The following is a 20321-nucleotide window of genomic DNA, read 5'->3' as shown; positions in this document are numbered from 1 at the left end:
ATCATATTTATTCTCCATCTACTATCAGATTTAAAATGCATTTTTAGGTTTTATCTAATTTCTTAAAATTAATAATAATGAAAACCTGGTATTGACAGAGTATTTACATATAAAGATAGGAGCCGCACACTAGACACTATTATTTTAAGATAAACAGATTTTATAAGTATAATAAATAAATTAATTCGTGTGATATACATACATATACTACATATTAGAGGGAATGAAGAGCAAAAGTTAGATAGAATTATAGTAATAGACTCTTATTATTATTTCAGTAAACTGTAATAAAGATAGTGTCTTGACACAAAACAATTTTTAACGAGGGCAAGGTAGCGCAGCTGAGAATTTCATGTATAACTAATATATTTTTAAAGAAACCACAACCCGGCCTAAAATTACTTATCCCCTTGAATCAGAAGCAAATCTAACTTAATTCTATCCCTATTGTTTGAAGCTGGGTAAGCCTATGGTTGGATAAAAATGATTGAGAATTATAAAAAATAACATTTATTAATATGAATAATGTGACTAGCACAGTAGGTACAAAAATATAACGATAAATAACAATAAGAATAAATATAAAAAATTGTAGTAATATCAAAACGTTATATATTTTAGTTGGAATGTTCGTTAGCCTAATAACAAAATGATCAAAATTATTGAGTGTTGCATAAAAAATTGCTATTGATTTGTGTGTAGTGGATTTACTTATACAACCAATATTATTTTTATTTAATATATTATTATTTATACCCATATACAGTAGCACCAAATATCCAAACAAAATAACAGAATCAATCCCCTTATAAATAAATTTTAACAATTATAAATAGTAAAGGCACTTTTACATCATATATTTTCCTAGATTTTTTCTACTTATATATTATTTGTTAAGAAGTTAATCTTTCCGTACAAAATAAACAGTTACACGACGATTCGTTCTCAAAAGCATGTTATATCTACTATTGTCGATATAACATGCTTTTGAGATATAATATAGAATATTAGAATATAGAATATTAACACAAAGGAATCACATTGCAGTCATGATCTAATAAAAAAAAATATCTTGGTAAGATATACCAATATTATAAACGTGAAAGTTTGTAGGTAAGGATGTCTTTTTCACGCAAAAACTACTGTTTGTATTTTCATGAAACTTTATAGCAATATAGCTTACAGATCAGCATAACAAATAGGCTATTATTTAAAAAGATTTATGTAATTTGGGCAAATATAATGATAAATGTCAAGTTAGTTTGATCGAGACAAAGTTACATAAGTATATAGTTGTTATCGTTTAAACTACTGTTTCCCAACCTTTTATGTGACATGCCCTTAAAATTCTTATGCTCCTCCGCCCCATGTAACATACATAATTTATAACATTAAAAAATTGGATTGTGCACTTAAGAAACTTAAATAACAGGTTTTAGGAAGAAACACTAGAAAATTGTATAATTCACATTCACATTCAATTTGCCCCCCTGTGGGGTGTGGGCGCCGTGCTGGGAAACACTAGTTTAAAGTATAATTTGTGATTTTATGGCCAATTTTTGTTTCTTCTTTTAAGTATTATTTCCTTAAGTAATCTTCTAATATCTTGAGTTGGTCCCAACAGACCAGCAACAGCACGGTATGAGGACCAAGTCTCAGGTAATTGGCTACTACGCCTTTGTACAATGAGCCAGCGCCCTCTGTGCGGATCATTTTTACGAAACAATCTGTCATGCCGCTGTACAATTTCCCGCGGTTTTGAGCGTCCACTTCTGAAAATGTTTATTGAAAATATAAAATTTATAAATGTAACTAATTGGATATATGAATTTGGATTTAATACCAATAGTTGTCAGTGTCTAATAAAAAATGTAAAAAAAACTATTTAGGAACATTATATAGTTTTTATTACTCAAATTTGGAATGACAATATCAATTGAGTCTATTACATTACATTACAAAAGAAAAAATTTGCTTTAAGGGATTAAGAAGAAAGAAAGCTTTAAAAGACTTGCGTTATTATTAGCAACCGTATATTGATATTTCAAATTTGTTTTAGAGAAACCAATTTAGTTTGCTGACATTTTTATAGTAAAAAATATACTTAAAAAAGAAACCTTGGCCTTCTAACGATTTAGCACATTGCCTTACTTGATGTCTGATTGTCGCGCGTTCGATTCCTTGCACGGTACAAACATTTATATTTATGAGTATGATTGTATCGGTCTGGGTGTTTTCTACGTATATGAAGTATGGTATTTAAAAAATAAACAATGTAATTATAACTTTTGTCTAGTACCCATAACACAAGTTGTGCTAAGTTTAGAACTAAATGGCGCTGTGTGATTTGGCCTGAGATATTATATCATTAAAACTTAGAATCTTCATAGATTATACCTTGGTTAGAAAGTCTGGTTGCCACAACGTCGAAGGGATTAAGACATAATGTCATCACAACTCCGCCGAGGTTGGCTCCGATGAATGACAGCATAATCGGCGATTCGGCGAACAAGTTGCGTTCCCGCAACCACTCCTTGGCGTACGAGAAGCTGACCATTTGTGAACTGCTGCCAACCGCACCTCGAGGTATTTGAGGGTACACGCCGCGGAAGAGACCTGAGATATAACAAATTACTCTTATATGCTGATTTTATGTAACTGAATTAGGAAACCTAAAAAAAATCCTAATACAGGGTGTATTAGGATTTTGCGGTCACGAAAAAGCGTCTATATAGAATTTAAAATTTAAAAAGCTTAAACTAACCTTTGAATCCTTCCCTGGCGTAAATATCAGAGAGAGCACCAAAAGTGCTAGTATGTTTATGTTGGTGTCCAACTGCGATGGCCCTCGCTGCCTGGGCTTGAAGCCGAGTCTTCACGAGGAAGAAGGGAGTTCCAGCGATCGATCCCAGTGCACCTCCGACACCAGCTGCTGCCGCGCCTTTGAATATCGACGTTCGTCCATTCTGATCTGTTGTAAGACCGCGCCGTTCCGAAATTCTGTATACGCCTAATCTGGAAATTAAAAAACATAAGCTGTACTTCAACAAAAATAATAATATAACATATCGGATATTACACCACGTCATCTAGTTTCAAGCTAAGCAGAGCTTGTGTTACGGTACGAAACAATTGATATAAATACATACATACATTTTATATTGTGAATACATGCATATCATACACAGAAAAAGCCTAATTAAATCAATCACTGGATTCCAGTCAATAGATAGCCTATAATCGTCTTCTCGATTGTAATTTTTATGCTTCTGTATTTCAATCAAATCAAATTATTACTTGGTTGTTACACCAAGTAATAATTTGACCCTAATAAATTAGTGCTAGTTGGTAGTTTGTATTCACACGTTTCGACTTGAAAAATGTGAACTTACAAGGATTATTTAAAAGAGCAACACACAAGTTTCTTGTTCGTTCTTCTTGTGATGAGACAGCTTTCCGATTGAGATAGTAGAGTAGATAAAAACAGAGTAGATAAAAATAGAGTAGATAAAAAAAAATTGCTATGATTATTCAAAATTGCTTAAATTAAGTTAATTTGAAAAAAGGATTATCTATTCTATTCTAAATTACCTCTTTCACCATTCTTAGGGTATAATGTTCTGATGTTAATACGTTAGGTTGGTGCAGTTCAAACCAATTTTTAGGTCCCGATCTGTCCATAAAAGATTTTATTTATCATATACCCGCTGCTCGTTAGTTTACCCGTTAATTATGGTATAGGAAACACTGTCCAAATATCGGGAACTCAATAAAAATAAATAAAACAACGTAAGATCCCGTGATTTTTCCTAATTAGAAGTATCTTACTCTATCACGCAAAAACTACTGACCGAATTTTGAAGAAACTTTGCAGTAAAATAGCTCATTCATCAGAATAGCACACAGGCTATAACGTTGATTCGGCTGAAATCGTGGACACAGTTAGCACGTAGATAATAATGATGTAAAAGAAATGTGTGGTGACGCATATATGTATGTAAGTTTCTCACCTAAAAGTGTTTAAAAAGAATTGAAATCCCAACATAGCGGGAAGCCCACTCTGCAGCGCCACAAAGCCTTCTGTTCTTCCTATTACAAACAGTCCGTGTATTACGCTCTTGTAATGAACCGCGTGCTGGCCTTTTGAAGCCAGTTCTCCTTGCAACTGTAAGCGAGTCTTCACTACTTCCAGAGGATTGGTGAAGAGCGTTGCAAACATGGCGGATACGCCACCCATCGCCATATCGGTTAGGTCACGACCAACGCCATCTCTTTGCGCAGTCATTTTATCCTAAAAAAAATACGTTATATAATACAAAAAAAAGTTATCGATATATGGTACTAGTCATAATGTAAACTTGTCTGTGTATATGTTGTCCCAATACCCTATTTTTTTTTAATTTCCTGCCTTAAATCTAGTCCCCGGGGGTCGTTGCCCCCAGAGTCGATACCGGAGCAAAGGGGTTGGCCTCGAAGCCTCAACCTGCACCCTCTGAGAGGTGTACTCATGACGCGGTAGATTCGTATTGTTGAAGGCAATACAGAAAAAAACAAGTATAATACCAGTCTTAAGTTAGCTAATAAGACACGCAGTTTTCAGCGACCTGGGGACTAATTATGTAACGCTGTAAAAAAAATTGTAATTTGTAATTGATTAAAACTAGTACTTTTAGGATTTTAAGGAAAAAATTAAAATTTTCTTAACAAAGCTCACAACGCCACCCAGTTCAAACTTTAGCATAGCCCTTGAACAGTTATAAGTTGCAATTACGAATCGAACAATTTAACTCGCATCCATAATTTTTAAATTCTGTCCCGGTCGTCCAGTAGTTTAGCACACTGCCTTACTTCCGATGGTCTCGGGTTCGATTTGTCACACAAAGTATGTATTCAACAGTAAAAAGTATGTATACATTTTTTGTAAATAAATACATAGAAAAAACCCAGAGCAATACAAACTATCATATTATTTCCATTGGTCTGGGTTCTTTTCTATATATTTATTTACAAAAAAATGTATTTAAGCATTTGTATGACTTGTCCAGTACCCATAACACAAGCTCTGCTTAGTTTGACAATAGATTGCGTTGTATGAACTGTCCAAGGTTATTATTATTATTATAAGTAATAGTAAAACAAGAAAGACTTTATAAATAAAATACACTATAAATATTAACAACTATTTATTAAATTAAATTAATTACATCATTTCTTGATAACAAAATGTAAAGGATTTATTCGTAACACTTATTTACTCTCTTTTACTTATAGTTGTAATTTCATTTAAATTGTAATAAAATATAAATTATTTTTAATGTTATTGTTATTTTAGAATAGTAATTAATGATTTTGTAGCATTGATTCTAGTTTAACAGAATTAACAAAAAGGCACATTTTTTAATTTAAAAATTGTATACCTACCTAATTAAAATGCATAGCATTGATCTATTAACTAGCACTACAAGTTATTATAAACGACATCAAAAACAGTATAAATATATAAATGCACATATATTTATACAAGTGAGTGAGATGTCAGACTTTTGCCAAGTTGAAGTGGAAACGCTACTACACATCCTATGTGGTTGTAGCCCCCTCATGCATAAAAGAAAAATCTCTTTTGCAAAGTTTATACTCTATTCCGACTCATCAGGATTGTAGGATATTCTTAGAACTTCTGTTTAAATTTGTACGACATTTTTAGGAGCGATATCTCCATAAAAACCATCGCTCCTAAGTATATGCTACAGGTATAGGCATAGGCTCCTGAAAATAACCCAAAGCCCTAAATAAAAAAAAGATGTCAGTTCATTTTTTTTTAACAATACATTATTAATATGGATGTCGACTCAACAGCAAGAATGCCAACCATACGCAAGTCCTCAAAGGTAATTTTTGGTCTTCAGTACAAGGTCAGTTTCAGTCTCTTACCATTTTGTACTAGATTTTGATTAAAATACGAAGATGCAAGATGTACTAGGTTTGAGAGTCATATTGAGCCAATGCATTATATAACATTTTACCTATTCGTACAATGTAAACGTTGGCAGTACTGTTCAACTGTCAAACAAGTCAGGCCGTGAATACGGCTACTATGTATAAAAACATCGAATTAGCTAAATAATTTTATTGTCATTTAATTATAATTATTCGTATTAAGACTACTTTTATTTATTTATTAAAAGTTTTAAGATATCATTTATTATAGTGAATGACTCGCCAAATTGCAGAACAGAAGTAATCGAAGAATTTAATATATGCACCGGTTCTTGGACTACAGATATACTATAATACTTAAAAGTTTTTAAATTAATAAGTGAGAACAAATAAATTACTTTTTCATTTAACTAAAATTCGTTATTACGGGATTTCTTATTCTTTGGCTGTCTTAATTATACGAGTAAAATGGAAGACAATAAGCAAGGCACCAACAGCATCCTTAATAGATATTAGTAACTATAATGTATCTCATAGCTAAGCTACAGACTGGTAAAATCCGAAAGCAATAAAAAGCAACTCACATTAAAATAAGCGTCATTCCAAATAACTACACATTTAAAGTCATACATATTAAAGCATACAATAATAACAATAATATCGAAATAATAAGTAATATTATAATTTTGGATAATCAAAACGCGAACGGATTCATTTTAAACTAATATCAAAGAGATTTTCAATTCAACTGTACTTGTTGTCGATAGCAAACTTTAGCTAAATAGATTTTGCAATGAATATGACTTGTATTATGTTATTCAGCTGTAATATATTTTTATACCTTGTCATATTAACATTTTTCAGTGTAATTTAAAAACATTTGGTGTTGTCAATAATATTACTTCAACAAAGTACTAAAATGCTCACACACTGTGTCTTTTTTATTTGAAGTTATGTAAGTTCAGATATCATAATTGCTATAAACAATTGTATCTTCGCGTTTCGATATATACAACATAAAATTTTATACATGTATAGCGATATAGTTTTATACATATAATTATAAACAAATAAAAACGCCTTATTCTATAATAAACTAACAAATCTAAGTACTAAGTCCACTTAACGACTAATTTATTGCAGTTCTACTTTTTGTAAATACATTTATATGTGCGCCAAAGAATAATTACTTAATATTTCTGGCCACATCATTATCACTTCAACGTTTTACATATTGTTATAAACGTGATTTTATTATAGAAAACATATTTTTCCTCAATAAGATACATTGGTCCATTCATTATTTGTACAGAATTTATTTAGTGTTATATATTTAACAAAGACAAACTAATTAAATAGTGACGTGATTTCTCTTAATTAGATTGACTTTTAATGTTCTTAATGTTACAGGAGTTCGCATCAGATAAACAGATTTACCTCAGCCTAGACACTCAACTAATCAGGCGATAATATAATTTATTAAAGACTGTGCACGAAAAAGTTTTTAAAGTTACCGTGTTAGCTGCTTTAAATTCAGCTCTACCTGCTCTCCTATATAACGACGCTATATTACTCCGCCTATATTTTCTCGTCTCTCCCGACGACGCCATAATCTCACTCCTGCCCTTTCCACGAATTTCGCCGACGCTATATTTTTTCGTCCGCGTCATTCTCGCCTATCATCAAACTATATATTCCCATGCGTGAGTTTTTCTCATATTTGTACCAACACTATATTCTCTAGCCTATATTTTTTTGCCCACGTATTTTTTCTTTTTTCCGACATCATCTACTTACATGCACAGTAATAGTAAGAGACTTTTTATAATTAATTAAAATGCGTTTTGCAGCGTGAGTTAGTTTTATAATTAATATAGTATTAAATGCCTAATTAATTATGGTATAATCACACTATTATAACCACAGGGACATTTCGTAGCAGAGTAAATTACTTTTATGAATTTTTACTAAATTTAATTTGAAATTGCTACTATTGTTTGTAATAATACTGAGTGCATACTAATCAATGGGTGATCGTTCAGGTACCTATCTACTTAATACAAATTAATAACTTCAGGTCATATCACGAGATTTTTATCATTATCATATTATTTTTGAGGTAATAAGAATACAATGCGATCTTTGGTTTTATGAAGTAATAATACATTTTCGATGGTATAATAATTTCCATTTAGAGGTCTAAATTGAAATTGAGTATTTGTTTTATTGGACTAGAGTATATAAGGAGATTATGATGTGGACAGATCCAATAGATGGAGATGACATAGTAAATAATAGGTTTACAATATATAGAGTTGGATAACATTTACGGGAAGATGTGTTATGGATTGAATGTACTTCGGGGGATTGCACCTCGCCAGACCTAGTTAAATCGTGTTTGCAGCTCTATATATCTCTATATCTGTTTTCTTGTACGCGTACGTATTCAAAGATACTACAAAAAGGGCTGGTTCTAATACTTGGGCAATAATGTATTAGACACTGTTGAAGATAGATTTTTTTATTTTATTGATGACATAGCTAAATAAAATATTACACAACTTGTAAAATTTTGCTAAAATATTTGATAAGTGCGTGACAATAAAGGACGTAGTAATAACTTAACTTAACATTGAATATAAATTATTTTCAAAGAAAATTAGATAATTTTCCGTCCTACATAACCAATTGGTAACTGATAAAACTGTCTATATAATCTATCTATGATAAAAAAATAATTATAGTTAATTGAAATAAGCAATACAAAGTACATTAGAGGCAAACTAATTTATGGCACATTAATTGAGTTAAAAAACCATAGTTTGATTAAAGACAAGAGTTGCGATGCGTGATGTAGGGAAAGTAAACAAAGTGTTCAAGGTTAGGTAGTGTAGTCGCGGTGTTACCTCGACTCCGGCATTGGCACTGGTAGGTACACTGTGCGGTTTTTTTTATGGGTAAGAATTCCACACACCCCCCCACCCCCTCAGAGGGGAAATGAGGGTTATTACCCCCCTGAGGGGGACAGTCTTTTGAATATTTTTCCACACGATAAAAAAAGGATGAGGTAGCGTTCTGTTATTTCTTCCTACACACAAAGGGCGCGACATAATTGTACATTAAGCAGGCAATACCTTATTTTAACGGTTTAAAAAAATCCTAAAATATCCAGCAGTTTACAACTGTCTAAGTGTAATTGTCATTATTATTCATTGTATTCATATTACAGTAAACTTTGGTTTCGTTTATAAAAATATTTACAAAATTGGATTTTCTACTCGTAAAAAAAATTATCTAATCACAGCGTTATAGATATTACAAAACAATATTGTTTTGTTTTTAGTATACTACATAAAACGGTCTACACACGAAGCTAAAATTTAGGGCAATACCTCAACAGTGGTGGGGTTAATATCGGTTCAGTGGGCATATCTAAGTGATGACGTGAAACTTTCAACAGTCCTGATTTCAGTACACAGGAGGCGATACTTTTCTTAGCTTAGATTCTTAGATAGCTTCTTTCTTTTAGCGTGTTCATCGGTAAGCCAAGGCAGCATGCCAATGGAAGTACATTTATATACTACCGCGACTGCTATAGCGACGGCTCGCTCTGTGAGATGTTTAGAGTCGACCCCTCCTTTATAAACTCGGAGTCAGTCGGAGTCTTAATAGCAATCAATAAGATGAGATTCATAAATGAAAGCCCAAGTCATGATTATGTAGTGTATATACACACGAGGCGATCTAGAAAGCGATATATGGCGCACCTCTGATCCAGTATTGGCGATTTTATTGAGGTTTTTTAGGAAAAGATCTCTCCTCATTACTGCTCCGTTATTACCCCAGAATTTAGCACGTGTAGACAATTTAAAGCGTTATAGCTACCTACTACTATAACTATATTTACAGCGTAGTTTTCATCTTAATTCGAAGCTCTTCTGCAAATCCTTGAGCATGTCCCAGAATACCAGAAGGAGGACAGTGTGTGGTGCCTGCCGTAGGTACGAAGGACCTATACCTTTGTAGAAAGCTAATAGACCTTCGGCTTTCGTGATCTTTCTGGCACAATCGGTTATCCCCGAGTACAGGAGACCGCGGCCTTCTGCGTCCACAGCTGTAACGGAATACACATTTATTTATAACACACACATTGTCACACCTGGGCGGAAGGGGATCGTTAGTAATGTGGTCTGATGACCCCATAGCTAACAATGTACTACTTCAGGTTGGCATTCGCGGTTCCACCTGGAAACTATCGTCATCACGCGATTGGCTATCTGACCTGACCTCATGCTCTTCTATAATCCTCCACTGGAGCTCCACCAGCGCAAACTGTTAGCACAAAGTATGCACCATTCCATTATCATCATTATGAAAAAAAAATAGTCACTTGCAATTACCCTGATGTTGCAGGTGTTTATGGGTGACAATAATAACTTACCATCAGCCGAGCCGCAAGCTCGTTTGTCCATTATGTCATATAAAAAATGTTCTCTATCACTTATCATCAGCCGAGTCGCGAGCTCGTTTGTTCTTTATGTTATATGAAAAAAAGTTCACTACCTTGATTATACAGCCGTGTCATGATGACATCCATGGGTGTCAGCGCTACCGTCTTGACTATCGCCCCTATGTTGCTAGCGACAAACGCCGACAAATACTTTGACTGTTGGAACATGTCATTCTGATCCATCCACTCCTTACATCTGGAAATGAAATTGTCACAATTATAGTAGTTACCTCAGTAATAGACAAGTTGCATAGTAACAGATTATCATGGTATGAACATCTCATGTGGACCATGATTTAGAGAAGATTTTTAATATGAAACTGAATAGATGTAAAGGTAGAGGATGTTCAAAGAAAAGATGCAGGGATTGTGTGATAGATGTTATACATAATAGGAGAGTAAGCTCAGATCTGACGACCGTTAGGGACAGATAGATGATGGATGATACCGGCCCTAAATCTAATGGGACAAAGGCACTGATGATGAATGATATTTATATGTTTGAGTGCCATGGGTTTTTACTCATGTATTATATCATTATATTTAGAAATCCCAAGAAAAGTCGTTGATTTTGATTTGATACCTTACTTACAAAAAGAATCTGTATCTCGTACAAAAAATTGTTCGATTTTAATCATATTTGCTTACATGGTGACGATACATAGATGTCTGGTGAGCCAGACAACCAGATTTTTATTCTATTGGAGCTCTACTAGTTGATACTGTTAATGTAGAGTACCATCTCCAATATTAATATAGTAATAAGGTCTTAACATGAGAATTGGTATATAGTATATAAGATTTTTCCTTTTCTACCTTTCAATTTGATTGTAGTAGCTATTGTCAGGAGCTGACCATTATCATTCATAAATCAACTATAGGTGAATATATGAAGTTACAGGTGTAGGTAAAAAAGCTATTAATATTAACTATGGTAAATTTTGTGAGTCAGATTAGTTTATAGTTAGTTAATTATAGTTAGTTTCTAAAGAATCCATCTCTAGTTTTATAAAACTACTAACTAAATTCTTTAGAAACACCCACCACATACTACACATATATATATCATATAAAACATAAAAAAATGCAAGTTTCTTGCTAGTTCTTCTCAACTGAAATAGCTAGTGAAACTGTATTACCATACATAATGTTATAAAATACATAGTTATATAAAAATATTTGATTGGACAAGATGCCAAAGGATGAATGTACATAAATGAATTTCTTTGCATTTGCATATACTAGACTAATTGCATAGGATATTTTTTTTACTCAAACTCTGTTACAATTCGACATTGAACTGTAGAAAGACTAAAAGGGGAAATAATTATTGCTTTATTTAATTAGTTATGTATACTTACACAGCATAAGCAGAGATCTGTGATGCTGATCCAATTGAATTCCTTATCATCATACCGTGAGCTCCTCTCCATAGACCTCCCAAGCCATTCTTTCTATAAATCTTTGTCAATGCATACACAAGTCCACGATGGGCATGTTGAGTGCCCACTGCTATTTTCTTTGAGGAATATGACATTAGTTGGGTCTTTACAAGCTGTAGGGGGCTGCCCACGAGCCCACCAGACAGGCCCGACAGGGACCCGAAGAATAAACTATTTAAAAACTGGGTATTCCCATTCTCATCTCTGAGGAGCCCGTAATTGTCAGCTTGTTGGTATATACCTAATCTGAAATACATATTTAAAAAAGGTAATTACAAAATAAAAATACTACACACTATAATTAAATGAGATTTCATGTTACACCACTGCATTCCCTATTCATCATTGAACATTTATAAATGTGAAAAGAATGTAAAATGTATATATTGATTTCCTTACCTTACACCATTCACCATTAACTGAAACCACAATGCTGGCACAAGACCCTTTTGTAACGAAGCAATGCCATCATGCTTTATAATAGTGTACATTGCATGTGGTATATTCTTATAATACACAGCATGCTGTCCCTTAGCACGGAGTTCGCCTTGGAGTTGCATTCGAGTCTTCACCACATCAAACGGGTTACTAAAGAACCCTGCACCTACACCGGCCAGCCCTCCCACAACAAAGTCCATTGTGCTACAAATGATTGGCACTCCATCACAATTTGTAAGTGTACTGTTATTTTAGAATTGTTAATTTCCATTTCATGCAGATTAGAGTTAATTTTTTTATTCAAATAAGAAATAACTATATCACCATCCCTGTCTACAACCCTCCAACCATAAACTCTATTATGCTACAAATAATTTTAACACCCATCACAATTCATAAGAAATCTCATATTTTAATATTGTTAATTTCTTGACATGCAAATAAAGAGTTTTTAATTATTATTCATTATGAATTTAAGGTGTACAGATCAGTACCTACTAACCCTACATACTACTATGTTATTAAGTGATACCAAGAGCTATTTGAAGTATATGCTCCTTAAAAACAAATATGCTAATATATTCAAATTTTACATAATTATTGCTGGTGAATATAGACAGTACTCAAAGCCGTAAAAAATCTATGTTTATATATTATGCATAATATAATTGTATCTTTTTCTCAACTCAAAAATAGAAGATGAAATTATAAACTATATTTATTTTTAAATAATTTCAATTAATGTGATCCATACTTAAATTAAAAAAATATTACTGTCTTGATTTATTTAAAAAAATATAATTTAAATAATTAGGAATGAAATATTGAGACAATTAATATCTATGGGCATTTAGTTATAATTTTTTTTATCCATTAGATAATAAATAAAGGTAATTATTGTGGATACTTTGTGGTTAGGTAGAGTTAAATATTTAAAAAAAATAATAAAAAATAATTAACATGTAGAATGCTAATGCTTACACTTCTTAAAATATTTGTAAAATTTATAATCAACTAATGAGAATACACAATGTTGAAAGTTACGTAAGTATTATGAAAATCAAAAATAGAAAATCCGTCGTAGTGTTACAGAAAAATAGGTTTCATATGTAAACCGCAATAGTGACTAGCAAAATTTTGAGTTGATGTCACAAGTTATATTTGAATAAAGAGTTTTTACAACACGTGGTTACTACGTAATTATTGTCATGACTGCAAGATCAGTGGAAATATTTCCATTATTATCTTCAGATATCGTTAATAGATCCTCGTCAAACTTAAACACACACAAGACGTTTAAATATGAATGAAGTAATAAGTACCTTTTTATTTATACTGTAGATACACTAATATTGTCTTCTACATTTTATTGTAAATTTGTAACTTGTCATCTCTTAAATTAACTGCTCCAAATAGTGGAATTTTTATTTATAATAACTTTGTTTCGTAATACTCAACATCTTACTTTTTCGGTAACGAAGAAGAACGTCATTATACGTCACAATTTGATAATGACATTCGCAAATTTCGTAGTCAAATGACACATGCACAAGTGACAGATGAACGGCTGATTTTACGTTCCCAATTAGCTAATTTATAAACATTATTGTTAATGAATACTGTATTAATTTAATATATAATATATAACTTAATTTTTGGGAACAGTGATATTTTATTGTAGTCTAAAATTTTGGAGATATAGTCCTTGCTATTTGATAGGTGTGACGGGTGTGGGGGGCCTGATAAATAAAATTAAAGTGTCTGTAATTTCAGATTTACAGCTTTTACTAAATGAATATATAATTTATACAGTACTTACATAAAAATTTTACAATTAAAAGAAAATGTTGTCGGCTTATTTATTCTTGATAATTTCTGATACGGCTGGACTGATTTTGACGCGGCTCTCAATCACAAATAGCCACTACAAATAAATAAATATGTCTTAGACTACTTTTATTTCAAATATTTTAATTCAAAACAAGTTAAATTCCAATTCCATTCCGCTGAAATTGTGGGAAACAGCTAAATATTTGTATTTTATATATTTTTTATAGCAGCTGAGATGAAATGGAAGTAAAAATCGAAAACTTCTAACCAGAAAAAAAAATGTAGAGCCTCAAACTCACAGTTTCACTCTCCTTCTGTCTCAGTGCAGCAGCCGGCAGGATAGACTGCGCGAAAAACTCCATTGTTATGTACCATGTTAAGCTGATCTCCCATTGGTTACCCTATATACCTTGATTATTCTCCTCGATGGTTTAACGGACTTAACGTTATGCTCAGCGTATCATACTTTAGGTGACCCGTCAGCGTTAGCATTAGCGCAGGTACTTGTACTATTCCACTACTATCCATAAAAAAATGTCTTTATTTAAATTGCGTCAAAATGTAAATCTCATTTGTAGGTATTCTAAATACAACGCTTATCAAGTGAAGATAATGTAAATTAAGATTATGTAAGAAGAATGATATGAGAACGTACTTTGTACTTCGGTGTGAACAATTACGATCTACCTTTTATGAACTACTTATCTATTTTTTTTTTTGCAATAAATGATTATGAAATGGAGCACCCGCTATATATATGCTAATGGTATATGAAAGCAAGAAAAAAGAAAGAATACCTATTACATTTTATACCGAGTGAATATTTTTTATTAAGTACATCAATACAGTCGAAGGTTAAACTTCAGTTGATGTGATTCATTTGTTAATGGCAGAAAATAATTAATGACAATGTCATTAAAAAATTACTAGACGTTGAAATTTACATCAACACTACCTAATATGTAAATTTTTAGTATTTTTAATACATGCATTTTTTTAATAAAAGCTTAAATACAAAAATGGCTGTTACCAATGCAATGTTTCTTTTTGAAGTGGTTGTAGAAAGTGTCAAAAGTTTAGTAGAGAGTCGACATTTAATCATAAGAAGTGATTTTGCAGATATATTCTCATTAGAATTGAAAGACCCCAAACAAATTCATATTGTTATGCCCGAACCTCCTCCATTACCACCGGAGCCGGTTGGTAAGAAAGGAAAGAAAAAGAAACCACCTAAACCAAAAAAAGGGAAAAAAGGCAAAGTGGAAGAACCACCACCTGAACCAGTAATTCAATCAGGACAGTCAGTTTTGTTTACTAGTAGTGCAGAATTCCTTATTCAGAATATGAACAAATTCCCATTGGAAGTGTCTTTGTGGAGTAAAGAAGATATTTTTGTCTTCATTGGATCCACAAGGATTCCGTGGGATAACGTATTTTTAAAATATTTGGAAAATATTTGCGACTGCCAAGAACCTTTACCTGTTACCTTAAATGAAGAGTATAATGTTTTCGAAGAAGGTACGGCAAAGTTAATGGCAAAAATAGGTCTACAGGTTAAGCTTACCTATTTAACTGATAAAGTAACAACATCATTTCGTACACTCTCTGAAGATCCTACAGTTAAGAAATGTTTATACACTGGCATTAATTCTAAAACAACTTCTTATATTTGTACCATGAAAACAACGGATAAAGACTTCGAAGAAAATTGTAACAAAATCGAAAACAACTTTGTTATAGATAAAACAAGGCCAAATAAAATAATTTATGCAGATTACAAAAACGCTCCCGGTGCTAATCTCTCATTAATCAATGAAGGAGATTATTGTTGCATGGGCAATGCAGACAAACCGCCACAATCTATTTATAAAGCACCAGAGATGTGCCCTGATATTGATCATATTATTGATTACGTTCGAAAAATTATTGTCTCCTGTAATGACAATATGAGAATGCTAACACCTCGACCAACTATTAGCCCTAGATATAAGGCTACTGATATTGATAAGCTTTGTTACTGTAAAGAGTCTAACTGGCCTACAGGTAAATTAGCAGAAAGGTTTAGAAAAGAAGTGCAGGGCGATCCTTGTCTTGTTTGTATAAATGTTGGAAAGAAATCAGAAGATTCTCGAGGAGGAACGTTTGATATAGCTAACATAAGAGGTCCTTGTGGTAGAGCGGATTGCAAAATAGCGATAGAAATGAGAGCTTATTTAGAAAATCTAGTTGAAGAAGATAATAAGGAATTTAATATTGAAGATGTAATAGGACCTTGTGGTAGCAAATCTTGCAATCTCGCTGAGAAAATTAAAGAATTTTTACGTCATGAAGGCGTATTTAGCCAAGGAAGTAATATTGAAGGTCTGTCTACTCAATGTGCTTGCGTAAATAAAATGCAAATGGCTTTGACTAAACGAAACTCTTGTTCATCCGTATGTAGTAAAGATTGCGATGACAGTGGTAGTGAAGCCAGCCCATGCGAGGGAAAGGACTGTCCTTTTAACAAGCAACCACAGGTATACAATGTTTACTATTTCACTGTAGAACACGAATATGACAAACAAAATAGTCCCACATCTACACCAGTATCGGGTAAATCTTCAATATTTAAATATTGCTCAACAGACTGCCCCAGTATGAAGGCTTCTGACGTTACATCGTGTTCCAAAACCGCTTGTACTAGTGTGACGAGCAAAAATGATCATGAACGCTCTGACAATTCAAAATGTCAAGAACCTGCATGCCCAAACAAGCAGCACTTGCCTCCAAGCCCTGCGGACAGTGATATTATTGTACATTTTGACGATATTCATAATACATGTTGCATCAAATCATGCGATGTAGCTGATAAAGTAAAACATTTCATATCAGATGGTATCAGTAGTAATAAAAATAAGACCGGGCAAGATGATGATCCGTGTTACTGTGATTGCACATGTAATTTTAAATTTTCAAAGAAAACCACCTATTGTGCCGTTTGTGGTGGTTTCGAATGCCTAGGAGATGAAATGAGAGATCAGCCCGTATATACTAAGCCTCATCCATGTCCAGTGTACCACAAGTTATATGACAAGAAATATATAAATGTCCCAAGTCCATTTCCGGAGGAAGAAAAGTCCAAGCAACAAGCTGATAACATGAGTGTTAAAAGTTCAAAAACAGTCGCCTCCCGTATAGCTGCAGTGGACCGAAAGCTAACACCAAGTCGTTCTATAAAAAGTATACCCGACAGAAAGTCTGAGAAAAAAGAGACAAGAGAGAAGATTACTAAGAAAGTAAAGCAAGAAAAAAAGAAAGTCGGAAAATTTACAGCCAATGTTGAAGAAGCACGTACGTATGTTTATTATAAACTTTCGCGTATGCATTTTTAATTCTGCCCTAGTATCCTCCATCTCTAAAGTATTAATATATAATATACAATTTAGATTTAAGCTGTTTAAGTATAACATACATACATATTATATATAATTTTATTATTTTAGTTACAAGTTAGAAATAATAAAAATAGTTTTTGTTTGCATTAATCGTATCTCTTTCAGCTCTACCGGCCGTAGAAAAAAAGCCTGTAATTAAATACCCATATCCTCCAGTTCCTAAATATATGGGCTGGAATTGGATTGCTGACGATATACCTGGAATGAAGGTAAATAGTTATAATAAATTAATACACATTTTAGAATAACCATAACTTACAATTAATTGTTTTTTTAATATTTACTGAACTTCCTGTAAAACATGGTTCAATTCTAAGTTTGTACAAGTATTTATTTCCTTACATCTGTATTGATGATAAATCGTGTTCTTATGTTCTCTTATAATTAATATCTATAATATAGAAAATTTTACGGTTTTTAGCCTCGACCAAAATGGAAACCCGGTGCAGCTAACAAAATTTTAGTAAGACGATATAGAGCTATGAGAGAAGGTATCGATATTATTGCCAAGAAAAAACGAGCAATGATGCAGCGCAAAAAAAAGATAGAAATGAAACCAACTTTGGTTGTGAAAAAACAGAATGGAGAGTATACAGTGCAGATGGAGGTATTTAAAAAATATTCAAAGGAACGATTATTGTTTCAATACCCTTATGACGAAAAACCACCTTTAATATATACAGTCGGTAAAACGGAAGCAGAAAAGCTTAAAGTACAAAAGCAGCACGAAAGAAGAGAACGTAGAGAAACAAGGCGTAAAAGCAGACTTCTACAATCTAGTTTTCGAGATAAATGTCAGGAGATTTGTTTAAAGGCATATAACCAAGCTATTGGACTACTCCCGTTACCGAATGCTAACGATCCCGAATGTCCTTGTTATACGGAACCTGTGAAAAATATTAGCCCTCCTGTAGATTCATGTTCTTGTTCCGAAGAAGGAACTATTTCTAGCAGCGACACCGATGGCGATGAATGGACTATAGAGTTTACACCTCCAGCCGCTAGATGGGATGTGAAAGCCAAACACCCACCAACGTTAACAGAAAACGAGAGTCAGTATTCTTATTTAGATTACAAAGTTAAACTCTTTGATAGGTATGGAAATCCTGTTCCTCGATATTTTAAAGGTCCCGATGGTAAACAGGAATGCAGTGACCTAGGCGGATTTTGGGGTCCTGATCATATTTGGATGGAAATCAATAAGGACGGTTATATTGGTCCGGACGATCGTTGGATACCAATTAATTTTATTGGACCAGATGGTATGTTTTATTCGGCTGAAGAGGGATCTTTTACTGATAATAGTGGAAAGTTGCTGAAGATAGGCATCGACGGTTACGTGGATAAAGATGGTAAATGGGCATGGTATACCAAGAGAAAGTCACCAAAAGATGGTAAATCTAACGTATCAGGTTCGACAACAGATACGAAGAAATCTAGTAAATCTGCTTATAAGCAGGAGCCAACAACAAAAAATATACCGAAAAGTACGCCAACCGGTATAAGTACTCCTCAAAAAAGAAAAGGGGATAATAAAGGTATGGTATTGCCGGTGGCAGCAACGAAAAGCGGAGCTGATAAAATAAACAAAACCGTACCTTATTCATCTGCCAAAGCGAAGAATCCTGTTGTGATGAGCGTTTCAGTTAATTACAACAGGAATATGATACATACAGATAAAATGAAATATACAGATAAAATGAAACAGTTAGATCCAAAAAAGATCGCAAAATATCGTGAAATAATGCAAGGATTGGAAATGTATGATGATTTGAAAGAATTTAGAGCACCTATAAAGACAAACAGAGCTTCCAATACACCAAAAAAGATGTTATCACCGTATAGCCTGAGCGGCACTAAAAATACTCAGCCTTTGACTACTATTCCATCTTCTGCTAATAAAACAATGACGTCTATATCGGAAATTAAAGAGTAAAACATACGTAGGTTTTGTTAAAGACATTTACATTTGTACATCTGAAACTATTACTTATACATTCTTATTGTGAACTAGCTGTACCCGCGACTTCTTCCGTGTGGAATTTAACTTTATATTTCTAAAATAAAAGATTTTTTCTAAAACAGAAGTAGCCTAAGTTACTCCTTATTACATCAGCTACCCGTCAAAATCGGTCCAGCCGTTTCAGAGATTAGCCGGAACAAACAGACACACAAAAATTGTAAAAAATGTTATTTTGGTGTATGTACCGTATTTATATTAATAATAGTTTTTAAATATGTACCGTATTTAAAAACGATTATTTCAATATTACAGACACTTCAATTTTTTTTATTGGTATAGATATGATAATGCCAATTGATATATTATTATTATATTATTCATTACCACCAAGTCTATTAATTTCTCACTATGCCGTAAGCACGAGTTTGTCGCTGTCTACCCACATATTAATGTCATAAACTACATTACTTTTGTACCATTTTTTACAAACAAAAAAGTTATTGCACCTTGCGTTTATTGCACATACATGCGTTTATTGCACTTACAAGTTCATGATACCTAAAAGTAAATTAAATGTATTTATGAATGAGAACTTATGGCCTGACGGAATAGCATTCCGTAGATTTGTTACATATAAAAGTAAGGTTAATAATTTACCGTCGAGTATATAATATATTAGATACTTAATTTATTATATGTGTACAGATAATTATTTAACATTAATTAATGGATATAAATACTCTTAATTTTGATAAGTTTATTGCTAA

General features: G+C 32.8%; 2 protein-coding genes across 3 annotated transcripts; one reads left to right on the top strand and one right to left on the bottom strand.

Annotated features, from left to right (window-relative positions):
• Positions 1–1576: 1576 nt before the first annotated feature.
• LOC131841025 (solute carrier family 25 member 35-like) lies at positions 1577–13801 on the bottom strand. 2 transcript variants are annotated; one of them, XM_059189256.1, is made up of 5 exons: positions 13650–13801; positions 4011–4291; positions 2765–3015; positions 2398–2616; positions 1577–1772 (listed from the first exon to the last, which is right to left on the bottom strand). In XM_059189256.1, the coding sequence occupies exons 2-5, from the start codon at positions 4283–4285 to the stop codon at positions 1579–1581; spliced, it is 939 nt and encodes a 312-aa protein (XP_059045239.1). In that variant the 5' UTR covers positions 4286–4291; positions 13650–13801; the 3' UTR covers positions 1577–1578. The 2 variants fall into 2 exon arrangements, with proteins under 2 accessions (XP_059045239.1, XP_059045240.1); XM_059189257.1 differs by lacking the exons at positions 1577–1772; positions 2398–2616; positions 2765–3015; positions 4011–4291 and adding exons at positions 6592–10051; positions 10501–10643; positions 11809–12135; positions 12289–12531.
• Positions 13802–15080: 1279 nt separating this feature from the next.
• Positions 15081–19527, top strand: LOC131841021 (uncharacterized). Its single transcript, XM_059189252.1, has 3 exons — positions 15081–17487; positions 17697–17800; positions 18013–19527. The coding sequence occupies exons 1-3, from the start codon at positions 15144–15146 to the stop codon at positions 19525–19527; spliced, it is 3963 nt and encodes a 1320-aa protein (XP_059045235.1). The 5' UTR covers positions 15081–15143.
• Positions 19528–20321: the final 794 nt, after the last annotated feature.

This window comes from Achroia grisella, unplaced genomic scaffold, assembly GCF_030625045.1.
Source record: "Achroia grisella isolate CSIRO2021 unplaced genomic scaffold, CSIRO_AGI_Agris_v1 utg157, whole genome shotgun sequence".
Taxonomy (NCBI): domain Eukaryota; kingdom Metazoa; phylum Arthropoda; class Insecta; order Lepidoptera; family Pyralidae; genus Achroia; species Achroia grisella.
This window is presented reverse-complemented; position numbering and strand designations above follow the sequence as displayed.

Coding starts and splice junctions, on each gene's coding strand:
- LOC131841025 (XM_059189256.1), bottom strand. CDS start 4,285: ATGACTGCGCAAAGAGATGGCGTTGGTCGTGACCTAACCGATATGGCG. Junction 3,016..4,010: donor TTCTTTTTAAACACTTTTAG/GTGAGAAACTTA, acceptor TTTAATTTCCAG/ATTAGGCGTATACAGAATTT. Junction 2,617..2,764: donor CGCCAGGGAAGGATTCAAAG/GTTAGTTTAAGC, acceptor GTTATATCTCAG/GTCTCTTCCGCGGCGTGTAC.
- LOC131841021 (XM_059189252.1), top strand. CDS start 15,144: ATGCATTTTTTTAATAAAAGCTTAAATACAAAAATGGCTGTTACCAAT. Junction 17,488..17,696: donor AGCCAATGTTGAAGAAGCAC/GTACGTATGTTT, acceptor TATCTCTTTCAG/CTCTACCGGCCGTAGAAAAA. Junction 17,801..18,012: donor ACGATATACCTGGAATGAAG/GTAAATAGTTAT, acceptor TACGGTTTTTAG/CCTCGACCAAAATGGAAACC.